Source organism: Heteronotia binoei, chromosome 2, assembly GCF_032191835.1.
Source record: "Heteronotia binoei isolate CCM8104 ecotype False Entrance Well chromosome 2, APGP_CSIRO_Hbin_v1, whole genome shotgun sequence".
Taxonomy (NCBI): Eukaryota; Metazoa; Chordata; class Lepidosauria; order Squamata; family Gekkonidae; genus Heteronotia; species Heteronotia binoei.
The window spans coordinates 94,886,403-94,904,192 of NC_083224.1; the positions used below are offsets into that span (position 1 = coordinate 94,886,403).

The 17,790-nt window shown below is 41.4% G+C and overlaps 1 protein-coding gene across 14 annotated transcripts in view; it reads left to right on the forward strand.

The window, feature by feature from the left end:
- The window catches only part of PTPRF (protein tyrosine phosphatase receptor type F), a 915,542-nt gene that overhangs the window by 849,228 nt on the left and 48,524 nt on the right, over positions 1-17,790 (forward strand). For 8 of the 14 annotated variants that reach the window (XM_060231649.1, XM_060231648.1, XM_060231653.1 and 5 more), the window contains 4 exons: positions 3,908-3,934; positions 9,307-9,424; positions 12,579-13,157; positions 13,623-13,720. In XM_060231649.1, coding sequence (XP_060087632.1) covers positions 3,908-3,934; positions 9,307-9,424; positions 12,579-13,157; positions 13,623-13,720 — 822 coding nt within the window. The remainder of the gene's footprint in view (positions 1-3,907; positions 3,935-9,306; positions 9,425-12,578; positions 13,158-13,622; positions 13,721-17,790) is intronic. The other 6 variants (XM_060231652.1, XM_060231656.1, XM_060231654.1 and 3 more) reach the window with 1 other exon arrangement.

The following is a 17,790-nucleotide window of genomic DNA, read 5'->3' on the forward strand; positions in this document are numbered from 1 at the left end:
CCATTTCTGAGCAAACAAAATCCTAGCTGCTGTATTGATATGCGCCATTAGATGTCTTGTCTCTTTTGCATAGTCACTGGAATACATGTTCAGCAAAAATAGTTCTGGTTTAAATTGAATCTCCACTTTCAGTATGTTTTGTAATAGTTCATGCACCATCTTCCAATAGTCTTTCGCCACCTCACAAGTCCACAACATTTGATAAAATGACCCAACCTTTTTGTACATTTCCAACATTTGTTCGACATATTACCATACATTTTAAAAAGTTTTGGGGGAGTTACATACCATCTATAAAACATTTTATACAGATTTTCCTTGAAAGATACTGATTTAGTTAATTTAATGTTGGATTTCCATAAAGTCTCCCTTTCGTCCAGCATAATACTATGACCTATATTCTTCTGTTTAAAACAATTTATTATAATGTAATATATTGTAATTTTCATATAATCATTGGTTATTAAAGATTAATACACATACATTACATTTTCTCCACCCCTCCCCCCTTTTCGTGACCCCCCAGCAGTGCAACTTTTACCCCATTTACAAACCGTTCCCTATTGCTATTTTATTTAATTTGTTAGAAGGTAATAAACTCTATCTATTGAAGAATCTTTCTTTATAAAGAAAAAACATTAAAAAGAAAAAAAAGCATATTTGTAATCCAACTTGATAGTAGTCCTTTTTAGTCCTTCACAAAGAAACAAAAAAGATATAATCCAATAATCTAATTTTTTAAAAAACTGTAATCTATATAAAATTGTTTTTAGAGATTAACCATTGTCAAAAATCACCAAATGTCCTTTAACATTCTATTGTTTTTCAATGTACTTTTGAAATTTTCCCCACTCATTTTTAAACTTCTCTAGATCTTGTTCTTTTAAGATTCTTGTAAGCTTGTCCATTTCACTCCAGTGCATAACTTTCAAAGTCCACTCCCAGCTAAATTCGTCATTTTCTCGTCCAGAGATAATTTCGAATATTTGATCCTTCATCTGCAAGATAGGGAGATGACAAAAGGTCTCATTTCACGGATATATCGCATTCTTCTATCTAAATTGGAATCCTCTTTACCTTCTTACACGACTATGTGGCATAGGGACTGTAATATTACACTTTCTCCAGAACAATGGGACTCTATTTGGGCCAGTGAGATCTTGCATTCCAATATAATAAATATATCACAACAGAACTTTAAATTAATAGCTCTTTGGTACCTTACACCTACTCAGCTTTCGCATACAATCATCTCGAGCTCCCCTGATTGCTGGAGAAACTATGGTCTTAGAGCCTCTTATATTCACTGTTGGTGGGATTGCCCCAAAGTAAGACCCTTCTGGACTTCAATTTGTACTCACCTTTCATCCTTAATGCGTATTATAATTCCTAACGACCCTACTGTGGTACTTCTTAACCATTGGTCCGGTGTAAAACTGTCACCCTCGAAAAGATCTCTAATTGTCAAACATTTAACAGCTGCAAAAACAACGGTAGCTTAGTCCTAGAAGAATCCTAATAAATTGTCACTCAACACCTGGCTCCTAAAAATCTGGGAGCATATAGCAGTGGACAAAATCCAGGCATAAATTTTAGTTTGTGTCCATCCATAGTGAAAACATTTCTGCCATTTACTTTAGAGCAGGGGTGTCAAACGCATTTTTTATGCAGGTCGTATCCTAACATAAATGAGACCTTATCGGGCCAGGCCATGCACGTCATGAAATGTAATGTAATGTAATATCAAGTAGCAGAAATATAAACTTGATAAAGGACACAGGTGGACACCAGGATTTTTTTTAAAAAAAAATGATTAAAACATTAGCATTCATTGTTCTTAAAGGTGCTTTCTTTGTATCTCTCCCATGGGATCCAGGGAAGTGGGCAAAGGAAGCTCTGGCTCTTTTCTTCCTTTCCCTGGGGACCAGGAGGGGAAGGAGCTTCATCCAATAGAAGGAAGAGAGGCTTGGCTCTGTAGCTCTGATGTGCAATTGAGAGAGAGCCCAGCAAAGAAAGCTGTCCCTCCCCCTCCATGGGAGGAGCCTCAGCCAATGGAGAAAATAGAGGCTTTGCTCTGTAGCTCCTGTATGATTGAGCAAGTCTGGCAAAGCAAGCTGTGATGCAGAAGGAAGCAAGAGAGAGGGAGAAGAAAGCAGATGACAACAGGGGCCTGATTTGGCCCCTGAGCTGCATATTTGACACCCCTGCTTTAGAGCAAGTTGCAGTAAATGACTGTAGGACCAGTTAATTCAGGAGCCTATTAGCTTGCCATGAGACAAGTGGCTGTGAATCCTCATGAGCCTTGCTTCAAAACATGAGCAGGTGTCTTTGGAAAGTGAAGAGATGAGTAAACATGGTGTACTTGTATGTAGAACCTGGAAATCTGTTTGCTTTTTAACATGCATTGTAGGTAAATGTATTTTTGCAGGAATTTCAGTTACTGGTAATGTAACAGATGCAGAAAATACTGTGGTGATGAGCCACCTTCTTCTCTAGCTGATTCCTAAAGAATCTTCTTTTTATATACCTTCCTCTGTTGTTTGTTTTGACTATAGTTTGTTTTAATAGCTCAAGTGGTAGGGGGGCTGCTCTTGTACTAGAATTGCCAATCCCCAGGTGGGGCAGGGGATCCCCCGGTTTGAAGGTCCTTCCCCTGCTTCAGGGTCATCAGAAAGGGGGGGAGGGAAATGTCTGCTGGACACTCCATTATTCCCCATAGAGACCAATTTCTATAGGGTATAATGGAGAATTGATTTGTGGGTTTCTGGGGCTCTGGGGGGACTTTTTTTTTTAGGTAGAGGCGCCAAATTTGCAGCATAGCATCCGATGCCTCTCTTAAAAATACTTTACAAGCTTCAAAAAGATCGGGCCAGGGGGACAAATTCCCTGAGCCCCAAAAGAAAGTGCCCCTATCTTTCATTATTTCCAGTGGAGGGAAGGCATTTAAAAGTTGTGTGGTCCCTTTAAATGTGATGACCAGAACTCCCTTTGCAGTTCAATTATGCTTGTCACACCCTTGCTCCTGGCTCCACCCCCAATTTCTCCTGGCTCCATCCTAAAGTCTCCTGGATCCACCTCCAAAGTCCCCAGATATTTCTTGAATTGGACTTGGCAACCCTATCTTGTACTATGGATTTCTGCTTCAGTTTTTCAGTCTCAGCCTATCATGTTGGCATTTCTGGACTCTCTTGCAACTTGAATTGTATTGGTCTTCTGACAGGGAGTCTGAATGTTACATTCAGATGGGGTTTGCACTGTATGTAGATCACTCGTATATAGCTAATTGTGCCAAGATACCCTTTGTGAAGCTAGTGTCCAAAGCAACTTGATAAGTCTAACCAATGTTTTGAGCAACCTGGTTCATGTGAAGCCCAGTCTTATTCATATTCTTTTGGAGAGGAATGTTTTCTCTCTGGTGGGGGGAAGAGGGTAGAGGGAAAAAGAGTATGCCAGGATTCAATTTTTTGTGTGAGTTTTCTGTCTGAGATATGCATTTGGAAGAAAAATGTGCTGAGACCTGCTTATGCCTAGGACTGTGCATGCTTTACAGTATGTGGACTGCACATAGCCTGGAAAGCCATGTTTTGCAGCCCATTGAGGCTGGAGGGTGGGGAAGGATTGTGACATCCTTTCTCACAAAAACATTCTTGCCATATCCCAAGTGGGGATGAATTCAGAAGTTTCTGGGGGTTGGGAGAACACTGATATGAAAGCCAGTGTTCTGCCCTCATGTGTGTCTTAATGAAGCCTGCTGATGTCAGGGGTGATCCTTTGTTCCAGTCAGTATCCATAATGGTTTGAGTCATGTATCCCTGATTTATAGCCTTGTCATTGTCAGTTCCTTACTGTAAGCTATCTCAAAATTGTGTTTCTCCATTTTCTTTCCTCCTCCCTGCCCCCCCATCAGTGGAGGTTTAAGGACTCTATTGACCACGTAAGTACCATTTGTGAGTGTGTTCGCTTGGATCACAAGGGTCTGAGAATCATCTTGTGAAATCCATATGCATAGTGCTGTCAAAACATCCCTGTCAGTCCTCAAACGGTTCTGGGAAGTTGCTCTGCAGAGCTTCCACCAGCAGCAAATCCTTAGCAAATTGGCATTTAGATTGCTGCTAAATGCAGAAAAGCAATTGACATTTTCCATAATCTGTATTTCCAGCTTGTTGCAATGCAATTTCAGGCAGATGCAAGGTGGGGGGAGAGCAGCCCACTCTCTGCAGTCCTTGGCCCAGCTTGTTACATGGCAGAGTCAGATCTATAATCTTTAAACCTCATTGATCCCAGTCATGAAAAATACCCTGCTCTCTCAGCTGTGACCTTTGGTTGAAACAGAAACTGTAATAAGAAAACAGTCACATTCAAACAGTTAAATTCAATTTTTTCCAAGTAATTTCTAAATATAAATTTGAAGGAACAAGCTTGAAAATTACCCTGGGGGGGGGGGGGAGAGTGATTCAATTACATGCCCTGCTGTGACTTCCCTTCTCTTCCAGGCAGAAGGATTTGCTGCGGGGAGGGGGGTGGGGCGCGTAATGACAGCCCTATGACTATTTGGTATGGTATCACTCCAATTCCCAAATCCATCTTCTCTTTTTCTTCCCTTTGTGTTCTCACTGCCTACCTTGCTTTCTCTCAGTGGCATGCTCTTCCCCTCTATGAGAATTTCTTGGTTGTGTGGGCTGTGGTGATAAGTGCATCTTTGGGGGATGTTCATAGCCTGTTGTTTTGTGTGTTTAAGTATCTCCTTCCATATCATTTCACCATTGATAGATTTTGCTCATTCACACAAATTCTAGGGAATCTAACTCTCTGATTTTGGTGTTGTTTTGATGGGTGTTTATTAATCTGACTGGTTAATTTGGGTGTGCAAATGAAAACATAATTTGGATTATGGGGAATGAGGTCCATGTTTTACCAAGGTTACTAAATTCACAGTTTAATTTTACTGAAATAATTGAGAGCATTATAATGATTCCAGGGCATCATAAGAGAGTGTCCCATGCTGTGAAAAAATCCAGGTCTTGAAGAAATCCTGCTCTGTCCTTCACTGTATAGATTTTGTTTCAACTTTGCTTTATATTGCATTTTGCTTTCCTCATAGTAATCGTAATTCCTGCCACGATTTTCTTAGTGCACATATTTAATGGTTGGAATTGTGGTAGAAACTGCCTCCGAACCATACTGGCTGCTCCAAATCTTGTATGAGAATGCAATTTTGCCAGTAAAATGGAGAAAGCATAAGTTTTAGGGGATGTGCCTCTATTAGCCTTCTGAAGACCAAGTCCATTTCACTAAATGATCATAAGACTCAAAGACTTTATTTTGCTATTACTTGTCCTTGCTGTCATGGTCTGAGTTTCATGCTATGGACTTTGAAATGAGACAGGACAAGTGTTGCCTGTCATGGTCTTTGCCTTTGATAAGGAACACCCGCCTATTCATTGAACTTTGTTTTCTGTAGAGATACATGCCTGCCCTCTGCCATTCCTAGGGTGTGTTCTTGATTGTCTTGGATATGATGTTGTTTTAACAAGCCATGCACTCTTAAGTAGCTTGGCTTACATGTGCTTCACACTGGCAGATTTTCCCGCTGTGTTGCTGCTTGTCCCAGTGTCTTATGTTGGCAAGGTTATACTTAGTTGGTGGTATCTGTTCCATTCCAATTTAGTTAGTCTGTCTTGTTAACCCTTCCAAGGGAAAAAACCCAAATACAGTACTTTGGCATAGGGGTCAAGGTGATCTCACATTACAGCAAAAAGCAACGGAAACCTGATAGCTCTCAGTCACGGCATTAGCTACTAAGAAAAAAAAAATCAGGACTCAAGAATAACTTCCTTCAGAAATGCAGGACCAAAGGAGAGTAACATTTGGAATTGGGCCAAAAATACCTCTCATTGAAAATGTCGAAACTCCACAAAAACATAAATGGGATCAAATTGACCCTGCCATTTTTAAAGCAAAAGACATATCTGGGAATCTATAAAACTGTTTATTTTAAGAAAACAATCATTTTTAACTATTACAACATTAAAACTTAACCTGAGAATAGTGGAAAAACAAATAAGGGCAAAGGGAAGCAATTAGAAATAGGTGGCCAGGGATCACAGGTGAATAGTTCAGTACACAAGTAGCTATGGGTCATCTAGAGTAACTTCCCTCTGTAAAGCTGAGATGGTCTAATCAGAGGTTTGGAAAATTTGAAAGTGAACAGTTCAGTGCAATTGTCAACTCAGTGGACAGGTGGCTGGGGTCATCTGAGTCGAGAAGATCACTCTGAGGCTTACAAAATTTGAAGGACAAGGGGAAGCAATTAACTCAGGAAACAGGTGGCCAGGGTCATCTAGAGTTCCAGGCTTCATGGCTCCTTCAAGTTTGAAAAATGTGAGGTTCAGAGGATGCCTTCACACATGCCCAGGCTTATCCTGCTGTGGATAGAATGACCCCGTTTCCAAAATTGCATTACAGTTCAATTTGAGCTTTTCCATTTGGCTACAAGCAGGAGGAAAGCTTTGACAGAGCATAAACACAGGACTTTTACCTGCTTACCGCATATGTTCCCCAGAGAGCACTGAGATCTAGCTCTCAAAATCTTTTAATAATCCCTGGGCCAAGAGAGGCTAGATTGAAGACAACCATGGAGCAAGCCTTTTCAGCAATGGCCCCTCGATGGTGGAATCAACTTCCAGAGATGGTGTGAGCCCTGCGGGACCTGAACCAATTCCGCAGGGCTTGCAAAACATTTCTTTTTCAGCTTGCTTTTAAGACAGAACCTGGCTAAACTGACCTGTAGCCATCTAGCCATCTTATGTATGATTGTGACTTATAGCATCTTATAGCACCTGTTTTATCTATTTTATCTATTTAATTAATTTATGTAACTGAATTGTATTTAAAATTGTTGTTTACATTTATTCAAATCATGGTATTCCATGTCTGTGGGCCGCCCTGAGCCCGCCTTTGGCGGGGGAGGGCGGGATACAAAAATAAATTTATTATTATTATTATTATTATTATTATTATTATTATTATTATTATTATTATTATTATTATTATTATTATTATTATTATTATTATTATTATTATTATTATTCTATAATTCAGGTTGCAAAGACTAGTTTCCGTGAGAGTCATTGCAACCCCCAATTCCATAAGTGATATAAAACCTCAAAGCCAAAAAATGCCTATAGATATAACTTATGAGGGGGGAGGGATGTTTTCACTGCTTGCTCCACCTTTCAGTAAAATGGAGATAATAGGTGTTGGTCCATCTATTTAAACATAGGAACATTTTTTCTGTATTTGTTGGGGAAAATAAAAACCCCAGTAACAATCATGGATAATATTTTCATTTTCAAGCCAACTCTATTGGGGTCCAGATGGACCCCATTCACTATTTTGATGAAACTAGAAATTAAAAAAAAGAAAGGCAGTAGGGAGGGGAGAGAGGGACTTCAGGGCAGGGCAGTTCATTGAGGAGAAGGCTCACCAGGAGTTCGGTGCCTGTAGAAAGCTTTAAATCATGACTTCCTGGGTCAAAAAAAACCCAGATTGCTTGGAAGGGTTAATTTTAGAAGTGCTAATACTGCTTTGTTACTTGGGAAATTCTAGATTCATGAGCAACTTTTTCTCTTTCCCCTACGTAGTCATGAGATATGTGGCAGCACAGTGGGCTGAGCCAAGTAGACTGTTTGCTTCATGATCTGATGTTGCAAATATATGCTTTAAGGCAGTTTATTTTTTATCCCAGCTTTCAAACAAAACTTGTTCTCAGGCATCTTACAGCAATTTAACTTCTATATGTAATGCTGCTGGCAGGCGCAATACGTAAAGGAAAATAAGATCCATAACAGAAAGACACACAAGGGATGGGACATGGAGGAGAAAGATCAAGGAGGAAGATTGGTTTGACAATGTCAGATCAAAGAGCCATTTATATCCAGTTGGGACTAGGCTAATCATCACTTCATGTAGTTCTTGCTGGGATAAAGGTGGTGCAATTACCCAGCAATGCTTGGTCTTGCCACCAGTGACAAGTTCATTTTGTGGTAGAGTTGTTCTTCCCCTCCTCCTCTGACTTGCTGTATTTGTTGGGAGCAGGTTTCTAAATTTCTTGATTGTACGCTGGACAGCCTGTCTGGAATTCAGAACAGAAGAAGCTTTTCACACTTACCATTCTAAACCATAAGGCAATCGTTATTGTGTCATCAGGGAGTAATCCATTACAGAGATGGGAGTTTCACACAGTGCTTTCCCTTTCGTGCCCTTTTTCACCAACCAGTTTGCAATTTCTCTTCTTTTTTTTTATTGTCCATTTAAGGATGATATGACACTGTATCACATCAGGGTCCATGCATCCCAATCATGGTGTTGCTGCACTGGTTTGTTTCAATGTCATAGCACTCTTAAACAGCCATTCAAAAAAAAGAAAAAGAAAAAAGGAGAGCTCGCGTGCCAGCTGGTAAAAAAAGTGCAAAAACTGCCGGTGCTCCCCGAAGCGCTATGGGGTATTTCTCATAGCCTGCAGTAGTGATTCAGATTTGGGAGGAGGCATTGGAAACTATATGGGAGGAGTCCAATAATGATGCCTCAGGCATGCCTCACTACTGGGACAGCTCCGGGACTGTCAGAAAAGGTATTCTGTAGGTATTCTGTATTCTGCATACCTGAAAAGGTATTCTGTAATCCTGTAGCAGCCAGTTACTAAAATAGGTCTGTCTGAAATGCCAGGAAAAAAAATTACTGGACAGTAACTGGCCAGTTGCTGTACTGGAATACTTAGGCTGCGTGAAAAACCTCGAAGTCTCAATTGCTTTTGGCACTTTGCAGTAACCTTTGAAATTGTGGAGTTGCATAGGGATCATTCCAGAAATGTGACTATACAGTTTTTCAGTTTCTATATGCAATACAAGAAGAAAGTCATGCCTTCATTTGCGTTATCTAATGAGAGAGCTCAATGGCTGGTATATTCTGGCAAAACACTGGAGAAAGTAGCCTATATAGTTAAAAGCACCTTGGCCTACTTGTCTGATGCCAGAAAGCCTTGTTTTTTTCAAAATATGACACCAACTGGACTGCCTCATATGAGCTGTTGTGCTTTAAAACTCAGTTTTGCTTGGAGATGGTCACACTGAGAGATGGAAGAGTTGAATTCAAAGTAATCTCTGAAAAAGAGAACAACTTCAGAACCAATATTTTGTCCATGTATATTTTGAAATGAAATGGATTAAGCAAAGATGTTGTAGAGTCTGAAACACTTCCGTACCCACCTCATCTTGATATACAGCTAAAAGTTATTATTTCTCACAGGAAACAATCATAGGAGGTCTTTTACCTGAAACCTCCTACTCTGTCACCATCGCAGCTTATACCACTAAAGGAGATGGGGCCCGCAGCAAGTCCAAACTGGTTACTACAACTGGAGCAGGTAAGCCATGTGTACAATGGCTGCATTTGTTGATGCAGTAGAGGGCTTGTGAGCTGGCAGAGATTTTAACTAGTGGAATCAAAGATCTCTTTCTTTGACCTCATTCTTTATCATGCAAATCATGATAAAGCAGGTGGGATACACTACATAGGGCAAAACCCTGAGAATCAGTATGGTTACACTGGTTTGAGTGTCAGACTAGAACCTAGATGATTCAGATTCAAATCCCTATTGAGCTATGAATCTCAGTGTATGACTCTAAAGAAGAAGACTGAGGAAATTACCTCTTTCTAAAGATTATTTCACAGTCTGGTTTTTGGGATGGAGAAAATTCCATGTAATCCCATACTCTGTTTCTAACAGCCAGCCAGTTATGCTTGGACCCTCACAAGGAGAGCAGAAAAACAAAGGTCACTCCCAGTGGTTTATCCCAAGCACCTAGTAGGGTTTTGGGGTTTTTTTGTTGTTGTTTTGCCTATTCTTCCAGAAGTCAGGCAATAGCAAACTCTGGCATGCCTGAAGCACAACCTGGTTTCATTCTTGTTCCTCAGCAAATTCTTGGTGCTTCAGATGCCCATTTGGTTAGTGTTAAAAGTAATAAGTGGCATGTATGGAGCCAATGTAGAGTAGTGGATAGGGAGGGTGTGAGACAAGGATCTCAGAGACTAAGGGTCAAATCTCTACTCTGCCATGGAAACTTGCTGGGTGACCTTGGGCCAGTCACACACCCACCCTGCCTAACCTACTATAGCATGGGTTGTTATGAAGATAAAATGAAGGAGGAGAATAATGTAAGATGTTTTGGGTATACTTTGAGAAAGGTGAGTTATAAATGAAGTAAATATTATTGAATAGCAGAGTGTTTTAATTCATCTGTAGAAGTATAAAGAGCAGGAAAATGTATGTGGAAAACACTCCTTCCTCTGACGATTTACCAAAACAAGAGGCAGCAAGCAGATATGGAAAGGACCCCCAAAGACACATTGATCATTTTAAAAAGCAGAGGGATTCACCTAAGGCTACCCATCTTGTTTGGGATTTGGAGCTGCAATCTTCTCTTAACACAGCTTGCCAAAGAGGACAATAACCACCCTCCTGTAGGGCTCTCTCATGTTCTTTTGAAAGCTCTGTGGATTTTCAAAGTGTGTTAATGAAGCTCTTGCATCTGGCTGGCTCTATATAGTATATAGGTTTGGATTTTGCTTACTTGCATATAAACACTGGAGCTGCAAACATGTTGGATCAAATTATGGCTCACCTTACCTTGGTGTTTGCCAAATTCCAGCAGGACTGGTTCTCAGAGTTGCCTCTCCTGGCAGATAAAGTAGCCAAGATTGCCCCAGGAAAATCAGTATCGTGCTAGAGACTTGGAACAGGTATTTGGGGAACATGGGTACTGCTTCTTCCCAAATTGACTCAGTATAATCCCAGTCTTGCATGTACTGATTGGGTCACTTTGCCAGCAATCTTAAACTTCAGATTAATTGGAGGGTCATACAATTTTCCCATAGAAACCTGTTTCTTGGGCTTACCTTCCTGTCTTACCTGTTGCTGCTGCCATTGGAGTTAACCATGTGAGCTCCTTCTCTTTTTGTCATCTCACTTTCATCTTTCTTGCAATGACGTATTCTCTGTTTGCTGTTCCTCTGCAACTTCCTGGTAAATAGGTAAAACATGTTAGGACCTTCCTATCTCCATGACACTCACAAAATAGCTTTACCACCAAATGTATTCAGCTCACACCCACAGTGCCAGTTTGCTACTGTGAATTGGCACTGAGTGCTATGATCCTTAGCCATTATCTTGGTGCTTTCTGAATGATGACACCATTGATAGATTTACATGTCAGCCTCACTTGCTTTGGGGCAAGGCTGTGTCTTCGTTATGGGTGGAACTGAGGTATGAAACCATCCATTTTGTGCAGCAGGTGTTAAGCTTTGAAGGGAGCAGTCCTTAATTTGTGCTACACACATAAGATTTGGAATCCTGTTGCTGCTTAGCCATCGCATCAACATTCTTAGCAGGAAACAGTTCATCAGCTCAAACGCAGCACATTTTGATTGCAAACAGCATGGCACGCTCTCTCAACAGCTTGCACAGGTGGTGAAATTATAAAGATTGCTACAGAAATTGCCTGCATCAAACTAACTGAGACTCCAGATCTGAGCCTGAGCATCTCTGCAGCACCTTATGATCGGGAGCAAATTTCTCTGTGGCCTATCACCTTCATCACTGGCCAGTGGTTAAAGCTAGTTTTGTCTGCAGCCCTTTCAGCAAAAGCCAGGGTTTAAGGAGTGGATAGGGAGAGGCAGCTAGAAGGAAGTTTTGAAGACAGTTAGCAACAGGGTGTTGGTTTTCATTGTATTGGTGGGGAAAAAGATTCAGAGCTGCTAACAGCTATTTGCTTATTTAATTCACTCTCGAGTTTGGTTCCTTCTCAACCTCTGTATATCTCCTATAGATGTGCAGCATCTAGTGGGTCTATAAATTCTGTAGTTCTGCTCCCCTGAATATCTGCTGAATCTTGTCACCAGACATGAACTGTCAATCACCACTACCTGAAAATTTATCTTCCATCTTTTGTTGCTCTCAGTCTTACAAACCTAATGCTTCCACCATAGGGCTTTCAGCAAAAGTGTCCAGATGCCATAAGATATAGCAGGTTAATTAAGCCATGAAAATATTGTCTTTTCCCCTGTGGAATTTAGAATCTTTATGCTGGATTTTCATTGTTTATATATAAGGAGCTAGAAAAGAAAAGGGCCAAATATAACAATAATAATAATAATAATTCCCAGACCAAAAAAAATCATGCTGCAGATGGCAGGTTGTGGTGTTGGATTCTGCCCATGTAAAAGCAACCTCCTTTCCTGTAAAAAATTAGCATGTCAGAGAGAAGGAGTCTAGTCAGCATTCTCTTTTGTATGCTACTTTTGTGAATGTTAACTGTGGGGGACCATTCAAACCAAGGCTCTTCCATCTGCAGTGTGAAGCAGTACAGAGCAGGATGAGTAGTATCACCTGAGTTCTACCACCTGATATTTCCCAGTATGTTCAGTTCTCATGCTGCCTGGGTCAGTGACTCCCATAGCCAAAAAGCCAGGACTTGCTTTCTCTCCAATCTACATCATATCACCCTGTTTCTGTCCCAAAGTCCCAGGCAAGCCTACCATGATGATCAGCACCACATCCATGAATACAGCTCTGATCAATTGGCATCCCCCCAAAGAGATGGTCGGAGAGCTCCTAGGCTATGTGCTGCGATACAAACGTGCTGATGAGGAGGAGATGAAAGTCATTGCCTTTGAGAAGAGTGACGATCATTACACCGTGACCAACCTTTACAAGGGTGCCACCTACATCTTCAAGTTGGCTGCCAAGAATAGAGCTGGTGCTGGGGAAGAGTTTGAAAGGGAAATCACCACCCCAGAGGAGGTTCCAAGTGGATTTCCCCAGAACTTGCATGTGGTGGGACTGACCACCACTACAACTAAAGTGACTTGGAACCCTCCACTTGTGGCTGAGAGAAATGGAAAAATTACGAACTATACTGTTGTGTACAGGGACATTAACAGTCAGCAGAATTTGACCAATTTTACTAAGGAGATGAGCATCACTCTGACCAACCTCAAACCTGACACAACTTATGACATCAAAGTTAGAGCCCACACTAGCAAAGGACCTGGGCCCCTCAGCCCCAGCATTCAGTCTAGGACAATGCCTGTGGAACAAGGTAAGTTCCTCTAGCTGTGATTAGATACTTGACTCCCTAGTCTGGAAAGTGGGCCAGAAGTGGCCCAGTGAGTCTTCTCACTGGGTGTATAATGCTGTGGGAAGGTTGCATAGTTTGTTTCCCTCTCCCTGCACATGAGATGCCTGGCACATTAACTTTGATATGAATTTTGCTCCTTTGAAAAAACCAGTGCCTGGTGTTTGCTACTTTTTGCTCATGATGAAGAGCCAAAGGGGAAAATGAAAAGTGATAGTTTGGTCGTAATCTCCCTTCTGTGTAACCAAAGTAAGCATTGCAGCTGAGAGAATGGTTGAAAAGCTAAGTGCTCCTCATATGAAAGGGCTTATTGTATATAACTTAAATTATCAACCTCTGCTGCTACCAAGAAGGGTGGAATGTCAGGGGTTGCACCAATCCATGTTTTTCCTCATAGAGGCCACTCAAAAGGACTGTTTCTAATTGCAGTGTTTGCAAAGAACTTCCGCGTCAGTGCTGTGATGAAAACATCAGTGCTACTTAGCTGGGAAGTACCAGACTCTTACAAATCTGCAGTTCCTTTCCAGGTAAGGGGGTGTTGTTGTCATGTTTAGAGAAGTACATTAATTGCACTTAATCAACATTGACATATACCAGGAAAAGAACCCATCTCAAGGGGCCCTCAAACAAAGGGGTGTTTCTGTCACCAGTCCACTTTTTGTTTAAAGAATCCCCTAGTTAGGTGAGCAACCCTGGAAATCTCCTAGTGGTTTGAGGTCAGAATCTGAAAAACCTAGACATCTCCTTGAAGCCTTTGCAGTACAGTACTTTGCCTTTTTCCCTGTATTTTAGGTCACCATAGTAGGGATGTGCATGAACCACATTTTTGAGGTTAAGTTTGTGACTTGAACCACAAACCCATACAAACCAGAAAGGTGGTTCATGAACTGATGTAGTCCATATTGGTTCATTAGCCATTTAAAATTTAAACCCCTGTTTTCTGCTCCTGGTGGTTTTTTGCAGGGAGCAAAAAGCAGGGGTTTAAATGGATCCCAGCCATTCATGAACGGCCATAAACTGCACCAAAATTAATGGAAGTTTGTGGCAGTTTTTCGGTTCATGGACATCACTTTTTGAACTATGTACTGGCAAAGATTTGTGATGAATTCTAGTTCATCAGCCAGTTCATGCCCATCCTTACACCGTGGTATGATAAATCAGCATTTCGTCAGTCTTCTAAGAATGGTCCCAAACCCATTAATTCCCAAACATTTGGTCCTCTTGCTGATTACAAAAATATCTCAAAGTTCCTTTACACTTTACCACATGGAATCTGCTTTTCTGTTAACATCTTCCCTATGGCAGCATGCTGACTCTGTTAGTGGGACAGGCACAGTAGCTTCTGTCCATATCGTTAGTTCATTTAAACATTATCCTAGATGCATTTATTTATCTATTTTTATTCATTTATTTACCATAAATTTCTATCCTGCCCTCTCTGCAAGCGGACTCAGGGCAGCTAACAATCAATTTAAATATTTACATTTACAATTTAAAAACCAATAAAATACAATTACAATTAAAACATTCTAAAAAACATTCTATGGTGCTGTCTTTAATATAGGCAGATTCTTTTCCTGATGGTGATCAGATCGTAATCATAGCTCTTTAGAGATGTGGGGTGGCAGTCTTCTCCCAGGTCAGATGTTAAATGTCTATCGGAACAGTTCTGTCTTGCAGGCCCTGCGGAAGGTAGAAAGATCCCACAGGGCCCTTATAGCCTCCGGGAGGCCATTCCACATTCCTGGTTCTGCCACCGAGAAGACGCTAGCCCTTGTGCATGGGGAAGGCTTACAAAAAAGGGGACTTCCAAGATTTAGATCAGGCTACAAGTTGCCAGGAAACTCTCTTAAGCCTTCGTGCTGACCATGAAATAATTCAATCTTCGACCAGGTTACCGTTAGGGTAAAGGAAAGAGGCTTTTATGACACAATAGGTCACTGTAGTATACAATGTGCTTGCTGTTCCTTGCTTCACAGTAATGTAGACACAGGTAAGGACTCTTGACAGTAACAGAATTGTATGATGGGGAATTTGATGGTAATTATTTCGTTGGCTCTTTCCTAGTGCTATATAGTAAAATATCAAATGAATTATCAAGACTGGCCCATGGCTTCAGCAGCACTAGGTCTGATATGGTTGCCACATTGGAGGTTGCTGACATTAGCAGAGAGTTGACATCAGTTACTACTGGGGGCTGGCCAGGATTAGGCACAGGAGCAGATGGCGTGAGTGACTTGCTAGCCCAGGAGCAGCCGTGCAAAGGGGTGTAAATGAGCTTTCTTCTTTCTGTTGACAATCTAGAGGTCCAAGCCACTCACAAACAGCAACAGAGTGAGTAGCGAGCTGTGATCTTCAGAAACAGGAACTTTACAAACAGGGTCCTTCCCCTCCAGCCCCTGCAACTTCACCCCATCTCCCCAGTAGCTTAATTCAAGCATGCAAAATGCCAGGCCAAGCCTAATACTCTAACAAGCACTACTGATAAATCTCCATGGGAACAATTAGCATTATCTACACTTGATAAACAGTCTCGCACTAAATCTACATCCCAAAGGGTGTCATCTTTCTCTTTAGCAGATTTAATTAAAGCAGATATTGTTCTGATTTGTGAATATGGAGGCGCAGGCTAAATCTCATGGTATTTATACTGGGGTTGAACTGAGACCTCTGAAAATTCCTTGCTAAAAATCAATAATGAGGCTTTCAGTTCTCCTCAGGGAGCAGTCATTGCTTCATCTGGTCCAGGAGATAAATTCATTGCAAAGAGATGGCTGGTCTGTGCAGTGAGTGAGAGGTGATGTTATGGTGAGATTTCTGTCACAGTCACAACCTGACATTGTCTCCTGATCATAAAAGGCTGATTTCTTGTCTGTATGTGATGCTTTGAGCATACCTTTGCTCAGGGGTCGTTTTGTAGAAAAAATAGGTAGTGGAGCTCATCCAGGATTATTATGCAGCTGCACCTACTATTCAGTGGACAAGGTGGGAAGGAGAAAGTGGAATTCTCAGAAAGGTTCAGGAGCTGTGCTCCTGTGAGCTCCCACTAAATCCGATACCTGCCTTTGCTGGTGTTGGGGAGCAGGATTGGAGGTGATCTTTAGAAATTTTTGCAAGTGAATATTCTTGGATTGGTAGCCTTGATCTCAATCCCCATGGTCCTAAACCTTGCTTGGTTTCCACTTAACAGATTGATCTGCTGGATTGCTTTTGGCTGCTACACATTAGCTATAGCTAAAGCCAGATCCTAGCAAGTGAGGCAAAACCAGCCTACTCTCCCCTAGGCAAATCTCCCCCCCCCCCCCCACATACTTCTAGACAGGCAGCATGAGGCCACACCAGCCAAGTGAAGAAGGGGACTCCTACTCTTTCCCTATGTTTGCAGAATGAGTTGCCTTTGACCAGGAGAGCTATGAAGCAACAAGGGGCAGACTGAACCAATTATTGCTTCTGAATTATGGCTGGTGTTTACCATTGATATTAAGAACTTAGGACCAAAGTAAATGTTATGTTTTGTGACAGGTCGGTTCAGCAGATGCAACTCACTGCAGCCACACAGTAGTTACAGGGAATGGCATTTTGAAGGTCCACCGGGGCCCAACTCTGCTTGAAAGTGGTAGGGAACCCAGATCTGACTCACTAGAAAATACGTGTAATTTGGCCCTGGGAGGGAAGGCAGCATGGTATAGCCCTACCTTGTCAGATCTCGGAAGCTAAGCAGGGTCGGTACTTGAGAGAGAGACCTCCAAGGAAAACTCTGGAGAGGAAGGCAATGCAAACCACCTCTGCTTCTGACTTGCCTTGAAAGCCCCTTGCTGGGGTTGCCATAAGTCAGCTGCAACTTGACAGCACTTTACACACACACATAGTTTGACCCCCAGCTGTGTCTTCCCAGAAGCACTGAAAACTTGCCATTTGAACCAGCCATAAATTGGATGCAATGAGAATGATATATCATTTAAAACTTACAATTATTAAATGCAGTTACAAAGATAGAGATTTCATTATTATTCAGGGAAGACGTAGCGTAGATGCTTCCTAACAATTAAACATAGAGTAAAGTAATCACAATTTTTAAAACAACCATAAATTTTAAAGTCAAATTTAATTCTTCAAACCCAACAGCAAATCCCCATGTTAGGGATTCTCATGTGGAAGTGAAGCTCTGCCTCACTAGGTATATACTTCATGGGCTTGGTAATAACCATGAGAACATCAGTTTGTCAGCCAGCTTTCTTCCTGGAAAGCTGAGGGTTCTAAAAGCTGAGCAGGAGAGTATCAAAGGCCCAGTCTGTTGTCCCTAAAAACAAGTGTAATGGCACAGCAGCAAAGTCTGATTCTGTTGCTACCCTGAAAATTGGGAAATCCAATGTGAATTCTTTTTCCTTCCTTGAGGACTTCCATATTTCATAAATAAACAGCCTGATCTGAGAGAAACATGTATGGTAAATTAGAGGGAGGAGAGCAGAGACTGCAGATATAAATCTACATCTGGTAGCTAGCACAGATTTCGGCTTTGCAGTTGTGCAAGCAAGAGTTGGGGGCAATGCACAATCATGATGAAAGAGGAAGCTTAGAGTCTAACGAGATGTAATAG